At 34.5% G+C, this 20,308-nt stretch overlaps 1 protein-coding gene across 5 annotated transcripts; it reads left to right on the forward strand.

The window, feature by feature from the left end:
- Window positions 1–1,710: 1,710 nt before the first annotated feature.
- Window positions 1,711–20,261, forward strand: puf (ubiquitinyl hydrolase 1 puf). 5 transcript variants are annotated; one of them, XM_088033679.1, is made up of 39 exons: window positions 1,711–1,923; window positions 2,037–2,133; window positions 2,187–2,662; window positions 2,713–2,847; window positions 2,895–3,397; window positions 3,449–3,622; window positions 3,746–3,932; window positions 3,988–4,069; window positions 4,952–5,118; window positions 5,175–5,322; window positions 5,388–5,513; window positions 5,566–5,740; window positions 5,800–5,949; window positions 6,001–6,128; window positions 6,185–6,433; window positions 6,483–7,233; window positions 9,021–9,344; window positions 9,397–9,688; window positions 9,740–9,894; window positions 9,945–10,172; window positions 10,226–11,119; window positions 11,167–11,370; window positions 11,424–11,763; window positions 14,858–15,078; window positions 15,133–15,410; window positions 15,459–15,585; window positions 15,644–15,970; window positions 16,022–16,183; window positions 16,232–16,411; window positions 16,458–16,604; window positions 16,657–16,921; window positions 16,981–17,237; window positions 17,292–17,482; window positions 17,530–17,707; window positions 18,185–18,421; window positions 18,469–18,703; window positions 18,762–19,198; window positions 19,252–19,639; window positions 19,689–20,261. In XM_088033679.1, exons 1-39 carry the CDS (start codon window positions 1,881–1,883, stop codon window positions 19,922–19,924), a joined length of 9,894 nt encoding a protein of 3,297 aa, XP_087889805.1. In that variant the 5' UTR covers window positions 1,711–1,880; the 3' UTR covers window positions 19,925–20,261. The 5 variants fall into 5 exon arrangements, with proteins under 5 accessions (XP_087889805.1, XP_087889822.1, XP_087889813.1 ...); XM_088033696.1 differs by having other exon boundaries at window positions 5,581–5,740; XM_088033687.1 differs by having other exon boundaries at window positions 2,907–3,397.
- Window positions 20,262–20,308: the final 47 nt, after the last annotated feature.

Below are 20,308 nucleotides of genomic sequence, written 5' to 3' on the forward strand. Positions count from 1 at the left end.
TTTTGGGAAAATGCAAAATGAGTCGTACCGCAAAAACTAATGAGGTTTTTATTGTGTTTTTTTCACAGTACATTAGAGAATTGAATGAAAGGACTAATTTCATACAAAATATAAATTTTTGAGTAGATATTTAGCAGAAAAAATCAAGAAGGTTGCTAGATTTGGTCAAGAGTCAACTCTTTTGTGAAATTTTTAAATCTACTACATACAGGGTGTTCAAAAAATAGCGGACCAACTGATAAGAACGTCAAACTCTCTAAGACGCTGTGAATTGCAAATGCTGTTTAAAATTTTTATTTGAAGCTTTGTACGGGAGCAAAATAACTTTAAATATTGCGAAAAACGGCAACAGTGTTCAATTCTTTCGGTAATTATTAGGAGTATAATTTTGAGACCAGAGCAACACTTTGGTAGTTACAATTATTAATAAATCATGTAATTGGTTACTATGGTTTGCAATTAAATTTGATAACACCTGACCAGTAAAAGTCACAAAGTAGATCAGGAACCATTTGTTCTCTTCTTGGTGTGCGAATAGTCTTGGGTCCTCTATGATCCTGATAAATTTGGTTCCAATCGGCCCATCTCACGTACCTGTTGATAAACTTGTTGAAAAGTATTCTTGGAGGGAATTTGCCAGTTAGGAAATTCACAAGCCTTATTGCCCCTTACTGCTTCTCGACTGTTTCCTTCACGTGTCGGTATATTCAGCAAAATTATACATCAATAGAGAAATAAACTCCTCTAGTTTGTGACACCTAAAAAATGTTTGACTTTTCTAAAAAAATGGTCTTTGTCAGGCACTAGGCAACAATTAATTACTGAATTCTTGAAGTGAAATGTTGCCAGATTAATTTTGCGCTGTTGAGCTTAATTTTAAAAGTGCAAAATAACGTTTTGCATCAACATTTAAGGCATTTAAAGACTGTAAGTATGTAAATGTCACCCAAAACATGAACTCTAGTAGAATTTTGTAAACCTTGAGTTCATTATAAGGAAAAATTTGTGCCATAATTAGCGCCCCTTTAAGTGGCTGTAGATTTCCAACGAAGCACTCAATAATTGAAAAAACTTAATTTAGCTACTAGTTATTACCTGAAGATTTACGTAGTGAATAGTTGGTCCGCCATTTTTTGAACATCCTGTATGTATATGTAATAGGAAATCTTTTTTTTTGGAGGAAATTACATGTGGCTTTGTTTTAAACGTTTGTAATAAATAGAAAATGTCGATTTTTGCCAAAAATGGAGATGGCAGCTTTTGAAACCAAGCGACTCAATTAGTTATAACAGAGATAGTTATCTCTGGTTATAAGTAAATATCTTTGGCTACATATTATTTTGAGCCACAAGATGTATAACGAGTTGCATAAATATGATGACTCGTTCTAATTGAATTTTAAATCCAAGCGACGTTATAAATTATTTTTTAAAGTTGACTTTTTATTATTTTTATAGTTGTTTTAAACAACATTGCACATTGGGATATTTAAGTAAAAATACTTGGTATTGGATGTTTAAAAAAAAGTGATTCTGATGCAATGGGAGTTGAGGTGCTTTTAACCTCAATAACCCAGATAAAGACACAAAATATGTAATTGGAGTTGCCGTAGGTATTATTAAAATGTTAAAGTTTGTATTTTTTAAAATTGTATAATAAAATGTTGTATGATTTTGTGCATTATGGATTTTGCGAGTTATGGACGAAATGTCAAATTTTGACCATTGAAAACGTTTCAAAATGGCTGATGTTTGTCGTTAAATCATTACCATCCGATTGAATTGAAACGTCAGAGTAAAAACCAAAAGATAAAATTTCTTAATTTTATATGAGCATAAATGCGATGAAGATATCGTAAAGCATTTATTATAAGCCTAGACATGTGTGACGCATGTTCGGATTTTGTTCAACTACTCGGTTCGTGTAAGTATTGTCTTCAAAATAGGAAGAATGGTCTTTTCTAAACTCAGTATTAATGGACAACATGACGCAAATTGTCCAGCATGGTGCTCAATTTGATTTACGCAATTTTTTAGATGAGGTACAAGTTTGTAGAGAGAATAATGAACAACCTACTCTGAGTAAACATGAAGTTGATGTTATTTATGTATATGTGCAGACTTGGCCAGCCAGGTTTGACTAACACAATATTGTGGATTATTTTTTGTGTATCCTTCAATTTTTAGGCAATGCATGTGTTGCTATCGAGATCCCAAAAATTTGGAACGATTTAGTTATATCACTCAAGGGTTAATTTACATGGTTGTATGCCAGTTGAAACAATTAGCAGAAAAGGGGTCAGAGTCTGACAAAAAAAAGGACAAAAAAGAAAGCAAAGAAGGCCCAAGTACAGAAAAGGAAAATGAAAACTTGGAGAGGGATAAACTGTTAATTTTAGTATCTAAAATATTTCTTTTGAATTTTCCACTTTATGTGGCATATAAACATACTGTGCAAGCTAAACTTGATGAGCTGACACAGCAAGATATGCAGAGTTTAAATTTATTTTGTGATTTACATGATTCAGAGATTCCTATTTATTTATTGAAGAATGTTAGTTGGTTTTGTAAGATAGGAGGTTTATTAGCAATGACGGCTTGTTTTACTCAGTTATCACCAGAAGACTTGCCTGTTTCTACTGCACATGCAATGATCTCAGTTGGTATGTTTTTCTCAAATAGCTTCTGAATTTTTTATAACGATATTTTCTAGTTGGAAATTTGAAGCTGTGGATGAATTACAAGAGTATGGTATCAATGTTGGTTCCATTACGATCGTGTGTTCTGCGTTACATGTGTAAATTGTCGGATCAAGATCTTCGTGCTCCCACCATTAAAAGCATGGCAGGTCTGTTTTAAGAAACTTGTATTAGCGAAAAACACTTTCAACGATAGATTTTTTTTTAGATTTCATGTGGAACGCCATTAAAGATCCTCTAGATACGCCTGTTGCTTTCGATATTGATGGACTTGATTTAGCTTTCAAATATTTTACATCAAGCACTCTAACCATGAGGTTGGCTGGAATTACCCAAATTAATAACCAGATAGGTGTTTTGGCTGAGATCTGTGTTGGAGAATCATTGCCAGAAGCTGAAGCAGCTCCGAGACATATGGCTGACTGGCTGATTAACAACAATATAATCTCTCACATTTTTGGACCAAATTTACATGTAGAGGTCATTAAACAGAGTCACATTATTTTAAATTTTTTGGCAATGGAAGGACGCATTACATGTGAACACATGGATACAATATGGGCTGCAGCTCAATTAAAACATTGCTCAAAACCTGTTCATGATCTTTTGCCTGGTCTAGTTAAACATCTTGCTGCTTCACCAACTTTACATCTGTACAGTTTGTTAACAAAGTTGGAGCCAAAAGATCACACAGAACAGGTAAATTTTTTCATAAAAATTTGTTTATAATTTTATTAATATTTTTCGTAGACTTTATATCTTGCGTCAGCATTAATCAAAGCAGTCTGGTCAAGAGGTGGTGGTGTACCAGAAGTAGGTTTAATTAACGTAGCAGCTTCAAATGCCGGCATAACTTTACATAAATGTGCAACTTCATCAGAAAACAGTGTCAGCATTGATCCCAGTAATTCAGAGGAAGAGCATGTAAGTTCAGACATAACGTTATTTTAACATTAATAATTTTTATATTTAATATTTAATTTTAAATGAATTTGTAAGAATTAGGGTTTGAAAAATTGTTAAACAATTGATTTTTAAAATACCTAGGGTGAAAGCACAGGACAGTCTGAGAGCCATAAATCGGACAGTGAGGATATTGACGGCGTAGAAATTGATGAAGATGATGGGCCGCTGGATGGAGCAAGTGCGGGACCCCCGCCGTGTAAACTGGCCAGAAAACAAGCACTAGGGCGAGTTTCATGCGATGGAAGCAGTACTGATCCTGAAATTGACGGTTAGATTTTTTTTCTAGAATTGAATCTTGAATAGTCAATGAAACTGTTTTTCAGGTGTTCCAATTAAACCCTCTTCTTCCGAAAAAACAAAACGATGTTCCGTAGTCTCTAAATCAAAAATAGACAAAAGACAAATGTAAGTAGTGACAGAAAATTTTTGTTTTTCACTATTTCAGTTTATTGCATTTAAAAAATACACTACCCTGATGATGACAAGAACTTCCTATACTGTACTATACTAATACTATACTAATTTTAATTTTGCCTCTAGTCTCTAGGTCAGTTGATCCCGTCAGAGCGATATAAACAAAATGTGAATTTACTTCGCGAAGAGAATTTTTCCCATTCAGTAGACGAAAATAAAAATAATTTTGTGGCAATAAATTGTGTACACGTAGATGAAATGATCAATTTATTATTCTGCTTGTCAATACTTTCATGCAGTTGCTCTATGTTGGGCTTCTAGGTTTTCTTCTTATCAATTAGACAATTGTCAGATTACAATTGAATAGTGTACGCAACAAAAATCCAGCCACTGTCTAAAAACGGAGCCTTAATTTTACCGATTCTGTAGTGAAAAATTGCAGTAACACTGACGTAGCACCTCAGTTGGACTATCAGCTTTAAGAATTTTAGGTCCATATGAGGCTTAACAGATGGTGACAGTTTTAGTCGATTTAATAACGCGAAGAGTTACATCAAAATTTGTTTGTGGGTTGGATTTTTGTTGCATAACACCATTGAATTGTTTCTCATTTCTTATTAATTTTAAATCAAACTTTATGTTACTGCAAAAGTATCGTTTTTTAAAAGAATGTCGCATGGCCCTTTTATACATTAAGCGGTTCAATTAGGTTTCGTCGTTGGTGTTGACAAGAGAATAACTATTGTTATATGTAGTGATCGAATCTTTTAGGTTTTATCAATGAAGAATTTTTCGAACAAAACCTAAAATGGTTCGACCACTTATATGTTGGGTAGTTAAAAAACTCATTTGTAACAATTTTTATTATTAAAGTAGGTCGTCGGTGAGAAAAAAAATACTATCTACACTGAACGTTCTTCCTGAAGGTATAGAAACAATTGGCTCAAGCAGTTCTCAGGATGAAGCCGACGAAGAAATAAATGCCAAGTTTAGAAAACGTAGGAAAATGCTCCGAAAAACCAGAGTGAAGCGCCAGAAAGGTTAATTTAAAATTAAAATAAATTTATTTTAAAAATATTTCAATAAAATTATTTAGGTATCCATAAACGTGTAGTAGCAATTAGCAGCATTGAAGCGTTGAGTGAAGTGGAAGTGGACAGCGATTCTGAAATGAAAGCGGCCTTGAAGGGAGTAGCTGCGGCGGCTTTGGTTCTTCCTGCCCAAATGAGTGGTCTAGTCGAAACGTATGTCTCTTTTTGTGTATTGAAATTTTTAAAAACGTATCGGAATATTTATTCATCGCTTACAGAAATTTAAAGCCTGCTGATTATTTGGACGAGAGTTCATCTTGTAGCGAGTTAGGGAAGGATTCGGTGACTTTGGAGAATCATGAAGCGGCTTGTACAAATTTTCTGACATTACACTCGCGAGGCGGGTATGTCACCGGTTTAGGTTTCTTCATTATAGCTCTAATAAGTTTATTACAGTTTGAATGTTTTCAGTCATATTTTGGAAATGCTGAGCGGAGAGGAGGCGGAAGTTGAAGGCGATGCCGATGGAAGCTATTCGTCAAGAATGAGCAACAAATCGGAGAAGAACATGGCTGATTTTGATGGAGAGGATTCTGTTTGTGAAGAGGAACTAGCCCAACTTAACGAACATGTAAGTGAAACTGAAAATAATTGCAGTGTATTCAGCTTGATCTGACGTTCATTTTTAAGGCCCAGTTGAATCTTCACGCTTTAGCAAATCAATCACCGGAAAAATCACCCATGAGAGTTGATCCTCGACTGTCAGCGTGTTTTAAAGCTGACAATGTTTGTCAACCCGGAAACACCCTTTTGTGGGATTTGTTACAGGACGACAAAATAGTATGAAATCCGCCAGATTAAAATCAGTTTTATTGACACTGTCCATTTTAGTGCCACCTGGGAGAGGGTCTAGCACTTGAAGCCGAAAAAACTTTATGTAACTTGATTTGCTATACACCTGACAAGGAAATTCGAATGAAATTTATTGAAGGCTGTCTGCATAATTTAGCAAATAATGTGTAAGTCTTTTATACACATGAATTTAATTTTCATATACGAGTTTAATATTTTTTAGATCTGTTGTTGTATCGTTAAGAATGTTACCAAAATTACTTACATCATTTAGGGGCATTGATATGCATCATGTAACCCACTGGGCTGAACGTCAACATCACATGATGAAACATTTTTTCAACAATTTGAAGTCATATACAGCAAACACTTCCAAATCCTCACCTCTTTACTCTCATCAGATGCAAGTACAAGTGCGTTTGCATTTTCTTTCTGCTGTGTTTTCTCCAGTTGTCTCACCTAACACATTTAAGTAAGCGTTTTATTCTATTGGTTTTTATCATTATAAAACATATTTTTAGGCTTAGTATAGAACAAGTTGATACGTTATGGGAATGCCTCGCACATGATACTGAATGTTCAGACGAACTATTCAGTTGGTTACTGTCTCAAACCAAAACTACAGAACTACACGCCTTAAAAATTGATGCTCTACGACGTCTCTACATGCATCATTTACCAAGTTTGTCTCCCGAAAAGTTCAGCATGATCTGTTTAAGCCTTTTCCAACAGTTATGCAGTTTAAATCATTTACTCACAATCAACATGGGTACAGAATCTGTTCGTGAGAGTTACAATGTTGGTATGGATCACATGTGGAAAATAGCATTAAGGGCGAATAACACCGATGTTAGTATGGCTGCTATTCAATACATCAACAGCTACTACATGGGACAAAATCTTCAAAATGAAGGACAATTTGTATGGCAGTGTATGACTCATCTGAAAGCGGCTACTGAAGATCTGGTGGGAGTGAATTTACCTGGTGCTGAGGAACCTCCTCTTCTATGCATACAACGAGCTTTGTTGTTAATGAAAAGTCATCTGGAGACTTTCAGACGAAGATACGCTTACCATCTTCGAAGGTGGACACTGGAAGGAAAAGGAATTGGTAGCCACTCGTCAGCTTCTCTTGATCGTTGTGGTACACCGTTACGATTAATAGTGCAATCGGGAACTTCAACGGAGCGGTGTTATTTGGATTTAATGACTTCGGATTACGTGGCAGATTTGAGAGCGGAAATAGTCAAATGGGCCGAAGGACCCGCACAGGTAAGATTTTCGTATTCCACTCTGTAAGCAGAAGCGGATTAAAGTTGATGCTCCGGGCCCATTAAAAAATATTGGACCCTTTAAAAACGAATCAAATACAGGTGTCCGGGAAGTGGCGCACTACGTTGAAAGGGGGTAACTGGGTAATCCCCCAGAGTACCAAAAAATTTAAAAAAATCCACACTCTGTTTTCGCAGTAGGGCCAAAATTAAATTAGGAAAATAACAAAATTGGTGAACTGATCCTATAATAATTTAAATTAATGTTGGCGTTAGTCAGGTCAGCACTACGACGCCACACTGATCGACATTGTTGATTCAAAAATCTTGTTAACAATTTTCAGCCATTTTTCACAAAATTTCTCAGTTTTTTTTTGCGCTATACCTTTGCGCATAATGTTCTTTAGGTAACAATTTCATTTGAACGTGAAATGATTGCACTGAAATCGCTTATTTTGGCATTAAACTGTATGTACGAATATCTTAAGATCCTTTTTAAATTCTCTCAATGCTTTCTCGGTTCTGTTACAACTTTCTATGTTTTCTTTAGATTCTCTCGATTTACTTTTAGGTACTCGTGACTTATTTTTAGTTGCTCTGAAATTCTTCATCGATCATGTTTTGATTGTCTAAATATTCAGTAAATGTAAATATTCTGTGGATTATTTCTAGACGTTCTTTTGATTGTCCATAATTTTTGACTTTAGAGACCTTTGACTCTTTGAGACTTTCTAATGTTTAAACATTCTTTTTGATGATATTTGTTCGGATTGTTTAGATTTTCTTTATTCTTTTTTTTATATTTTTACAAGATTTTCTCGATTCTATGGATTCTTTCTAGGTTTTCTTAAAATTTCACCTACTGTTCCATGTAGTTTCCAGATTTTCTTTGTATTATCTTTGGTCTTTGTTGTATAATTTCCTAAAATTTTGTTTAGCCTCGAAATTTTGTTTAGCCTCTTAGGACAGATTTTCTATATACAGGGTCCGGCATCACTTGTGTCCACCCCCAAAATCGTCTTAATTTTATAGATATAATTTTGAAATGTTGCATACGCTCATGGTTGATAAAGCTCTAGAAGCTGACGCAAAAATTTGATTTTTATCTCGGTTTGTTTGGCGTCGCGACGTCTAAGAAGTATAATTTTTAGCGATTTTTGAGTTTTTGCGGAGATACTCGTGAATTCAATTTTTTTTAATTCTCTTGAATTCTCGTTAATAAACTTAGGAAGTTCTTTAGGAAATTTGTTTTGTTCCATGTAGAGCAGTGTTTCTTATTCTTTTAAGTGAGTCGCACCTCTTTGAATCTGAAATTAGGTCTCCGCACCCCATTGAAAAATGTTCTTCGATTTTTTAGTTTAGAAAAATATATTTTTTATTACATACATTGTTTATTTAAAAAAATTGTTCATTTTATATACGAAACAGCTTCGTCCGCACCTCGCACCCCCGGTTAAGAATCAAAGATGTAGAGTCTCTACTTTTTCTATAATTTTATAGATCTTTCTTTACAATACATATTTTCCAGATTTTCTTCAGGCTGTTTTAAATTTCAGATTTTCTTAAGTTTTCTATATTTTCTTTGGACTTTATAGTTTCTCATTATATCTTTTCTAGATTTTAGAGAGAAATAGTTCTTCACAAAAGGATAAATATAATAGAGATGAATATGTTTCCAAATCTTAAATTAGAAAAAATTGCCTTTTCAGTTGTAGAGCTATGGATTATTATGATAAAAAAATGTTTTCAACTTTTTTCTTCAGCAAATAAACTAAAATCAAATTTTAGATAAAAAATCAAGATTCTGAACCTACTGGACATAAAGCCAGTGATACATGGATCAGATTAATCACGCAAGGACAGGAACTGACTATAGACTGTGACGAAAAGACTCTGGGCGAAATGGGTTTCAAAGATAATCAAATGATTTACATTTCTGTGGGTGTATCGAAAAATATGAAGAAAAGAGAATGTTTAGATTTGCCATCCATGCAACCTCCTCCTCCTAGAGAATCTATTCCAACTCTGTTATTGCTAAGACCAAATTATTTTGAACAATTGTTTTCTCTAATGCATACACTCAGTTCTATGAAAGTGCCTGTGAAAGGAGGCGTAAGTTTGATAATGAATTTTGTGAATAGTAGTTATATACGTATTTTTATAGCATCATATTCCTAATACCAAAGCTCAAGTTCTTAGCAGAAGAGTTTGGGATATTTTAAGTTTGCTGCCTACGAATCCGATGCTACTACAAGGATTTAAACAGTTAGATACTCCATTAACTGAACTCCTAGATCCGTCAAGTGCACAAAAATTAATGTATTCTTTGTATATTGTAGAATCTTTAAGTGGGAAAGTTATTCAAAACAAACAGACGAATAATGAAAAGGAACCGTGGAGTCGAATATTCATTCAACATGGAGGACTTCGATATGTATTTGATATTTTCATGTCTGGTAAGTATAATATGTATGTATATATCTGCTATTATTGATTTGTGGTTGTAGGAGTGCTTCAACGCGACGGCGGTAATGGGAGTGAATGGCAACAAGACTGTCTTGCTTCATTGCTCAAAATTATTTGTCATTTAGGTGTTGAACTCCTTCCACTTGATTCCAGGCCATCCAGAAGTGATAAGATCGTGATTCCGAAGTTAAATGAGGTTGTTTTCGTTTCTCAATTGGAATTAGCTCAGTAAAGCCATTTTTTTAGCCTATGTTGTCCATGATTGATGTAAAAAGTACCATGCAACAATTAACAAGCATTTTACAAGAGGCTTCATTTCCAAAAGACCCAAATCATTATAAGACTGGCTTTTGGGGCCGAGCACAAGTTGTTCATTACGCAATGTCCTTTTTAGTTTCATGGTTACATAGCAGCGAAGATGCGAGACAAGCGCTATTCCAATCACCTAATTTCTCGACGTGGGTTCAACGACTGGTAAGTGTTAATTAATACCTTAATTAAACCATGTGAAATTATTATTAAATCAGGTCTTGGAAGACCCGGAACCCGCTGTTCGGCGGGAAGCGTGTTCAGCGATCTATAGGCTTTGTCTCGGAATTTCTGCAAATGGTGACGTTTTGGACAGTAGTTTGGTGGCTCCAATGCTTTCGGAATTGTTGTTGTACTTGGACAAAGCGGAAAATATGAGACCACAGAAACTGGAAAGTATTTCTGCGCCAGAGGAAGGCAAAGAGCCATACGGTCCGGCTTGCCGAGATTATTTTTGGTTGGTGGCGCGACTTATAGATAGCTTACCTGAAGACTTGGTGAAAGAAAGTCTTGAAGATCCTCAAAACTGTGTTATTGATATTAATGGTTTAGGCAATAAAATTGCACGTTCGCTACTAGCAAGAGAATTTCTAGAAGCTAGACACAGAACGATAGATGATGACGGCCTCATTGGATGTATAAATCTATTAACAAATTTAATAAAACATCGGCCTCCATTTCAAGTCAGTAAACAAGGCCAAGAATTATTAGTTGAAGTGTTTAATTTTTTATTCGCATTGCCAAGCCCTAAACTCAGGCATGTACCGAAGTGTAAGTCACCTAGATCAAGAACTGCGGCCTACGATTTGTTGGTGGAATTGGTTAAAGGGGCTCCACAAAACTATTATATTTTGCACGAGAAACTTTTAAAACAACACCAGCCAGGACCGCATTCGCCCTATCCATGGGATTATTGGCCCCACGAAGATGGACGATCTGAATGCGGTTATGTCGGTTTAACAAATTTGGGAGCAACATGTTATATGGCATCATGTATGCAACATCTTTATATGATGCCTCAAGCTAGAGCCTCCATTCTTGCCGCGAACACTGAACATTCAAAACATGAACCAACTTTAAAAGAGCTGCAAAGAATGTTTGCATATTTATTGGTACGTACAATTTTTTAAGACACTTAAAATGAGAATTTTTGCTTCAGGAAAGTGAAAGAAAGGCTTACAATCCCCGAAGTTTCTGTAAAGTGTACACCATGGATCACCAGCCTTTAAACACTGCCGAACAGAAAGATATGGCAGAATTCTTTATAGATCTCGTTAGTAAACTCGAGGAAATGACACCCGCGTTAAAATCTGTAGTTAAAAAGTTGTTCTGTGGCGTACTTAGTAACAACGTTGTTTCTTTAGTGCGCTTATTAAAATTTTGTTGTTTTCTTCATTAACTGTTTTAACATTTTAGGACTGTGATCACGTTAGTCGTACATTAGAAGAATTTTATACCGTTCGTTGTCAAGTAGCCGATATGAGAAATCTTTACGAATCACTAGATGAAGTTACAGTGAAGGACACTCTTGAAGGCGATAACATGTATACGTGTTCACAGTGTGGGAAAAAAGTCAGGGCTGAAAAGAGAGCTTGCTTTAAAAAATTACCTCACATTTTGTGCTTTAATACCATGAGGTACACCTTTAATATGTTGACCATGCTCAAAGAAAAGGTCAATACGCATTTCTCGTTTCCATTAAGACTAAATATGGCGGGATACGTTGAAAAACAGTTGATGCCTCAACATTATCAGGGTAAGTTTTATTTTGATTTATCTACAGGGTGATTTTTAAAAAACGAAAGTCGTAGCATTTTTATTTATAAACCGATTTCAAAAATTTAACAAACAAATTAAATGGCTTTTAATTTACTATAAACCATCTTTTTCCGAACCATTGTTCGAGATATTGCGTGTTAATTAATTCGTGCATTGTAAGGTGTAGCCCCATCTTGTTGAAAGAAAACTTGTTATTTCTGTTATTTGCTGCTTTTTGACATTACAATAACTGCCTAATTTTTTTCATTTTTAATCATTCTTTTAAAAATATTTTTTGGAAAAGTAGAACATATTACACATTTTTGAATCAAGAAAATTAATATCTTCCAAATTATGAAAAAAAAAATGGCTCCCAATTTAAAATAAGAAAGTTGAATATCGCCTAAAATATACTAAGCCATTTAGAAACATTCTAAAATCGTCAGCTTATAGTAAATTAAAAGCCATTTAAATCAATTTTAAAATTTTTGAAATCAGTTCATAAATAAAAATTCTACAACGCCTGCCGTTTTTTAAAAATCACCCTGTATAACGGTAATGTGAAAATACTGTTTTTTTTTTATTTTTTTAAAAGTAGCAATTCAAAAATTACTTCAAAAAACATCGATAATTATCTAATTTCTAAATTTAACGTATCATTTAAGTGACTCGGCCTTGTGTTATTAATTCTCTGGATTTTCTGTATATTCTATCTAATTCGTAGATTTTCTAGGTTTTATTTGATTCTTTTTATTGATGGTTTGAATTCTTTTCGAAATTTCTTTTTGAAATTTTTGTAATTTTATGGTTCACGTGACCATTATTGTTGTAAGTTTTTAATACTTACGATACGAGATCAATTATTATGAGGGTGTTAATTCCCGAGGACGTCATATAAGAGGGCGTTATCATTTATAACGCCCGTTAATGACATCCACAAAATATGTATTAATAACTTCAGCTAAAAGATAAAAGATACGATGGTATCGTCAAAATTTAATGCTAAACAAATACAATATTATATCATTTGGAATCTTTAAATTAAAATCAAATTTTATAATGCCACTTCCATTTAACCCTTTAACTGTTATAAACGTATATGTATGTATAAGTATATACGTTTTGACATTTTTCTCATAAACTACAAAAGATAAGAATTTAAAATTTTGGGAACAAAAATAAGCGAATAAAACAATCGAATGACAATATTCAAATAATCGTAAAACTTCCGGTTATGCCGGAAGTAGTAGTCAACTTGCTTATTTAAAATGGAACACCCATATATTATGGCATTTTTAGATTTTACATCCAAATTAAGGGTGACTTTATGTATGACTTTATGTGCTACACTTAAATTTAACCATTTGAGAGATTTTTGTAAAAAAAATTGCACAACAGAAGTGAATTTTTTTCCGAAATAAGTACCCTATAATCTATTTCAAAATCAATACGTTAATTGGAAAATAAGCACAATACAAACGTACAATGAAATTTTGCATTAACTTTATGTATTGGACACCTATTTCCTACTAAAAATACGAAAAGAAGAAATTTTTTACTCTTGTTTCCAATTTTTAAGCATGCTTTGGAATGGTGACAATTCATTTTTATGTAGATCTTTTGTAAACAAATTTGGTGATTTAATAGAATTACAAAGTTCTCAAAAATGTTTGTAAAAATATATTTTTTTGTAATGTAAATTTGATTTTTTTTTTTGAAAAATCTAGATATATTTTAGAAATCATACAATTTAGGTATAGCATGAAATATAGAAAGTGATCTTCAATTTGCATATAGAATTCAAAAATGCAATAAAATATAGGTGTTCTATTTAAAATAAGCAAGTTGACTGCCACTTCCGGCATAACCGGCATAACCGGCATAACCGGCATATGTGAAGTGTCACATAAATGTAAATGTAAATGTAAATTTATTCGATTCGTCTTATCCGCTTACTTTTGTCCCCACAATTTCAAATTCTTATTTGCATTTTCTGAGAAAAATGGCAAAACGTAAATATACGTTTACAACAGTTAAAAGGTTAAATAATTTTTGCCACTTTTCCATTTTTTGAATTTTTTCAAAGTCAGCATATCAGCTGGTTCCACAAGCATAGGTAAAGTCTGTTTTTTTTTTAAAAAAACCACCAACACCACACTCTCCCACCACTTTACAACCGGCAACGTCGTCGATGGTGACTTTTTGGTGATAAAATCAAATAGGTTAGCTGCCTAATTGACAATTTGATTACACAAAACGGCCTTTCAGGCTGTGCCGAGTCTTTTCATTTATTAAATTCTTTGATTTGCAATCCAACAGGCTGTAAAAGAAACGTTTTTAACGGAAACACTGCCTAATTTTCAGAAATGTCAAAAATCTGACAATTATTTTCTCACCAAAAATCTCCCTAGGCAACGATTCCGGTTGTAATGCAGGAGAAGATTGCGGTGTTGGTGGTTTAAAAAAAAAACGGACTTTACAATTGGCGTCAATGAAATCTGACCGCTTTTTTGATTCATGGATTTTTCTTTTGATTTCTAAAATGTACCATCGCGCTCAAAAAAATCTAAAACAGTAAAATTTTAGTTGATTAATCGTGGTTTCAAGTCGTGTGGTAATTTTTTTAGTAATCTATGAGAATTTATTTGTTAAAATGACAGTTATTTCTGACGTGTACATAGCTATAGTTATATTATAATAAAGCAAATGTTAACAAAACGGCAGTAGGAATGAAAATGCCTATTCCAGATTCTGGACCTTTTTACGTTGCTGTAGGTGTAAAAAAAATGAGCAATTTTTAGAGTTTAGATTGCAATTTCCGAAATAATATCGGTCTGTAATTAAAAGTTCTACGGCGACCAATGCGACTAAAGCACGGGAAATTCATCTGTCCTCAATTGCCTAAAGAGTAAAAGAGAAATACGATAATGTAATCTAGATTCACATAAGTAATAAAATGATGTTCAAACCTCACTGAAAAGTACCCTTTTGTCTAGAGAAGTATTTAACCTTGGCATATCGAGTTACTAGCTAATCTCTCAACAGGATATTTTCTCTTTCTCGATGTAGTAATATGTGATTTTTTTCGACAGAGGATAAACTCAAACAGTACGAACCAGAAGATGAGCAATATGAATATGACCTAATTGGTGTTACCGTCCACACAGGGACTGCAGATGGTGGTCATTATTATAGCTTTATCAAGGACCGAACAGCAGGTTCAAGAGATAAATGGTTTCTTTTCAACGACGCTGAAGTCAAACCTTTCGATCCAAATCAAATAGCAGCTGAATGTTTTGGCGGAGAAATGACGGTAAGTTTAATGAGTCGCACAAAAACATTTAAACTATAAAAAATATCATTGCAGAGTAAAACCTACGATAGCGTGACAGATAAATTTATGGATTTCAGTTTTGAAAAAACAAATAGTGCTTACATGTTATTTTATGAGCGATGCCCAATTACAAACTCAGATAGTTCAGAGAGCGCATCCACAGCCCTCGAATCGGGAGATAACATTTCAAGTAACCATCAAATGATGCCAGTTGCCACATTTGAGTTAAGCAAGGAGTTGGAAGACTGGATCTGGCAGGATAACATGCATTTCATTCAAGATAAAAATATTTTTGAGCACACTTATTTCAAGTAAGTGATCTGTAATCATTTTCAGTTTGTAAAGGTAACTTTTATTAGTTTCATGTGGCAAATTTGCGGTTACATACCTCAGACTATTTTGCCTATAGAACCTGATATAACACAGAAAGCAGCACAACTTTCTACATCATTTTTTATAGAAACCTTTATTCATGCCAAAGAAAAGGTAAGTTAAATTAGCGCATATAATGATACTTTGATAATGATACTTTATTATTTTTAAGCCAACTATGGTACAATGGGTCGAATTAGTCACGAAACAGTTTAATGCTTGTCAGGAAGCTTGTATCTGGTTTCTGGAGCACATGGCTAACGACACTTGGTGGCCGGTACAAGTATTATTAAAGTGTCCCAATCAAATGGTGCGACAAATGTTCCAAAGGCTGTGCATACATGTGATACAACGCTTGAAGCAGTCACATTCTAGTTTATATTTAGAAGTTGATCGAGACATTCCCGCTTTGTTAAAAGAAGATAATAAAACGGTTGAACCAGCAAAAATCGGCAATGCTTCTTGTGTTACAAAATTTATTAAAACTTTGCTATCTCTAGTAAGTGCAATCCAGTTTTTATGTTGGTACGTTACTTTTTGTTTTATGTAGATGGAACACGGGGCAAAGGCACATTTGAAACACTTGACGGAATATTTTGGTTTTTTATACGAATTTAGTAAAATGGGAGAAGAAGAATCCAAATTTTTATTGGCAGTAGGGGCGATTAATTTAATGGTTCATTTTTATTTGGGACAAAAGGCCAATGATTTTGTAAGATTTGTTTCATAAGTTGGAACACAAAAATGATCGGTTTTTTAGGTTGATGTTAGCGAAGGTGAAGAAGAAGAAGAAGTTGTGGCTCTACCCAGCGATAAGTATAAACCAGCATCTCTTGACAAGATGATAACCTTGGTTGCGTCACTCGTAGAAAAGAGTAGAGATGCCAACATGAAGCTTCAGTTAAGTGAAAAAGATTACAGCGCCGTTGCTGAAGGAAAGGTCAGTGCATAATTCATTACTTCTCGTTGACTCATTAAGTTTTTAGGGTTTTCCGTTTTTATATCAACAAATCAGGGATAATATCAATTTACAGCAAACACGAAATTTGATTCATTCTTTATGTAGAGGGAACAACCAGTTGGCCCAATCAATAATTTGCATGATCTCGCAGGCCATTTCTAGGCATTCCGATGTAAGTTTGAGATATTACTTAGAGTGAATTATAATGATACTTTTTATTATAGACATCACAGCCATTTTTCAAAATTCTCACTCTGCTCACGGAAAGTACTGGTCAAGGTTCCGGTGCTTCGTCTTCTCAACCTTGTTTTACTCAGTTAGTTTTACAAAAAGTTTGGGAAGCGGCGGAATGTTGTCCATACTCGGCGCTCGATTGGTTAGCTTTGCAAGTAACAAGAAACCGATTAGTGCATCAATGGGTATTAAGTTCGATGGATTCGTGGTTGGAACACTTTTTGATTGCTCACAGCAATCAACGGGTGCGAAATGGTATGTGCAACGAAATATTGTCTCTGCGTGGAAAGAACAATCGTTTTTTAAATTTTTAGCTGCTGGTTATTTATTGGTATCTTTGGTACCGAGCGCTCCTTTCCGACAAGGATTTAGGGCCACTCACAGGATGCAAAGAGAACCGCAGTTAACCAGTGAAGCTCAAACTGTTCTTCACCAAGTGTACACAGGACTACTGAGACTGTTGTCCTCTGCAAAACATTACACGGACATGCAACAACATGGTACCATGAAATTGACCACATATTTTGCGTTATTGATGTATTGCTGCATAAGCAGGACAGAGAAACTGATGGTACTGTTTTCTAACAATATCGGAATGATTACACTAATCTCATTTTTGTTTTAGTTTGGCCAGTATTTCTTACAATTATGGCACTTATTTCATCCAAAACTATCGGAACCTTCGATACCAGCGTATCATAATAAACAAGCGTTGTTGGCGTTCTGGAATCATGTTTGCGTCGATTGCCCAGAGAATGTCCAATTAATGTTGCAAAATGCTCATGTTACAAAAAATATTGCCTTCAATTATATTCTGTGAGTACGTCTAGATGGTTTGTTATTGTTATTAAATTCTTCTTTAGTGCCGATCATGATGATCAAGAAATTGTTTTATATAACCGTGCAATGTTACCGGCCTACTATGGTCTATTGAGGATGATGTGCCAACAGTCTAGAAATTTTACTCGGCATTTAGCTCAACATCAGAATTTACAATGGGCATTTAAGAATATAACGCCACACCCAACACAGTATCCCCAGGTACATAGTGATGTCTTTTACGAGAATTTTTATAATTTTGTGGGTACTATTGACGACTACGAAATGTGTACGGCAAAATTGTATAGCGTAATTTTCTCTTTAAATCATAGGCGCACTTCTAATTGTTATTTATGACAATTGATGACAGTAGGTAGTTAAAATCGGCTAAACATTGAACTGTAGTCGAAAAAACAAGAGCTATTGCAAAATTTGATGAAAATCGGTCGCTAAGAGTAGTTGTATAGGTAAAATAAAATGTTTCGAAAAAAATCAAAAAGAACGCCACTGGTCAAAGTCTGATTTACATTATGGAAATTCAGAGAAAAATCCATAACGAAAAAGTCGTTCACATTTCGGTGTCGCCTATAGTAACATATTTCTGTCGCATATGGAAGTGGTGTAATTGGATTGAAAGTACCTCGCACGAATATTAAATATTTTTATATATTTAGATATTTGTTGAATGTTTTGTTACAGGCTGTAGAAGAGTTGTTTAAATTAATGCAGCTAATGGTTATGAAAAACACCGACACTCCAGAGTCCGATCAAAGAGAAATCTGCAGCTTCAGACGTACCACGCTTATGACATATTTGCAATGTTTAGACGGACGAACAAGCTGGGGTACTTTGATATCCGCTTTTCGAATTTTACTGGAATCAAATGACGATAAATTATATGTAGCTTACAACGGCGGTCTACAGATTGTTTTTGAGGTAAATTTTAACAGGTTTGTTTCAACTAATGCAAATGAAACTTGCAGTGTTTCCAAAATTTACACATCATGCTTCATGAAGCCACGGCTTGTCACGTCTCAGGAGATTTAATGGACATATTAACAATAATGCAAGATCTTGTGAGATGTGTACGGTTATATAGGGATAATAAAGACGCAAGAGGCATTTTATTAGCTACAAAAGATTGGTTAGAAGTTTTAAGAAAGTTAGCGACTTTATTGAATACTTACAATCCACCTGAAATGAGATCTCTTTGCATAGGTATTTTAATGTTCGTTTGCATGGTCGTTTCTTTTACTGCATGCCAATCTCTTTTCAGATGTTTTAAAAGAATTCGTTCTGATAATGGCGCCAGAAGTGATGCAGATTTTAGTTCCGTTACTGTCACACTGCCATTCCGCTTTTCAAGATAGCCACGATGCAGTTCCTTTGGGACCTTATTTTCCTAGAAGAGGTCATTCTTTACCAGTAGTCGCGGGAAAAGGTGGTGCTCGACCTCTTCGGCCAATGGTACAAATGACGGTACCTCATAACCAGTTGGAATGCAGTAGAGGCGTTGATCCCGAATACGACGAAGCTCTTGACAAATTTTACACTCCCTATCATGATTTCATAGATATGTTGTTCAGACTCGCTGTTAACAACGACACCGTGACGGAAGTTTTAGTTAACCTAAGTGCAGTGATAGGATTTGAAGCTGTACCTTTACATTCCACGTATTTCCCCAAGTTATGGCTAGATATTTTGAAAGCTCAAGTAAGGTTTTAAGTGAACCTGCTTTCCTTCAAAACTGTTTTTTTTTGTTTTAGCATATAGACAGGAAATATATTTCGCTGTTGACTAGCTGTAACTACTTCGTGGATTATATAGATGCAGTGTTGCTGGATGAGAGGTCAGCATTAACAGTGAATGTAATTTATGATTTCTTGGTATCGTTTTTCCCGAAAGTGTCGGCACATGTACTTTCTGAACAAACTTTAACAATGATCGACAACACCGTGGTAGCTTTAAGTGAACAAGTTGCTTCGTTAGAAATCGTCAAAGTTGCTAAGCGACTTTCTGGTGACTTGAGAGCTTTAATTTTGGTTTATAGTAGTCCTGAAGCTGTTCCTCCACCATTACTTCAAAGTACTTTGAAGCAACTACAAAATAAAGTTCATCTAGAAATTGACAAGTTTGATATTAGTGGTAATAAAGGTTTGTATTTTAACTTGTTAGTTACTAGTTATAATCACTTCGATTGCAGATAAAACGATATCTGATACCGTACCTACCGAAACTACGAAAGAAGATGGGCCAAGCACATCTACAGACGATAGTGACAAAACAAAGAAATTAAAAATTGATAGTGATTCAGAAGCGCAAAACACGTCGAGTAGTGACAGTGGTGTAGACGAAAAAATAAGAGGTCCTGTGTCGGACTTAAAGTTATTGGATTCAATATTGAACGAATTACTCGCCATTGTTGAAAAAAAGGCTTAATTTTGTTTTGTACGACCAAACTCTTTAAGTGTTCTGTACCAGATACAAACTGCTTTTCGATATCGATGTGTTTTTAATCTGTGTAGATATTTGCAATAATTGGATGGTTATACTTTGCTCTTTGTATATTTTATAGCTTTAAGTAGCGACTACTCACCGTGGTTGCAAGTAGCAGGGTTTTGCATTAAGTTTTAATTAAAACCTATTAATTTAAGTATTTACATTTAAAAACCGCGTTAACAAGCTTGTGAACTCCTTTGTTATTTCATGCTTCTCCAATTTTCACTGTAAACTTTTTCATTACAAGACTGTTAATAAAGTATCTCTTTTATATGTTGCCGTACACGATTTTTTTTTACATTCTTTCCAAGGATTGTTATAACT

The sequence above is a fragment of the Gnatocerus cornutus genome, chromosome 1 (genome assembly GCF_029298725.1).
Source record: "Gnatocerus cornutus isolate USDA-ARS CGAHR chromosome 1, icGnaCorn1.1, whole genome shotgun sequence".
In the NCBI taxonomy this organism is placed as follows: Eukaryota; Metazoa; Arthropoda; class Insecta; order Coleoptera; family Tenebrionidae; genus Gnatocerus; species Gnatocerus cornutus.

What these genes read in the sequence shown, in the direction of transcription:
- puf (XM_088033679.1), top strand. Translation starts at nt 1,881, where the DNA reads ATGTGTGACGCATGTTCGGATTTTGTTCAACTACTCGGTTCGT. An exon ending in GAATGTTTGCATATTTATTG is followed by an intron (nt 11,120 to 11,166) that starts GTACGTACAATT and finishes TTTTTGCTTCAG; the next exon opens with GAAAGTGAAAGAAAGGCTTA. An exon ending in GCAGGACAGAGAAACTGATG is followed by an intron (nt 17,238 to 17,291) that starts GTACTGTTTTCT and finishes TTTTTGTTTTAG; the next exon opens with TTTGGCCAGTATTTCTTACA.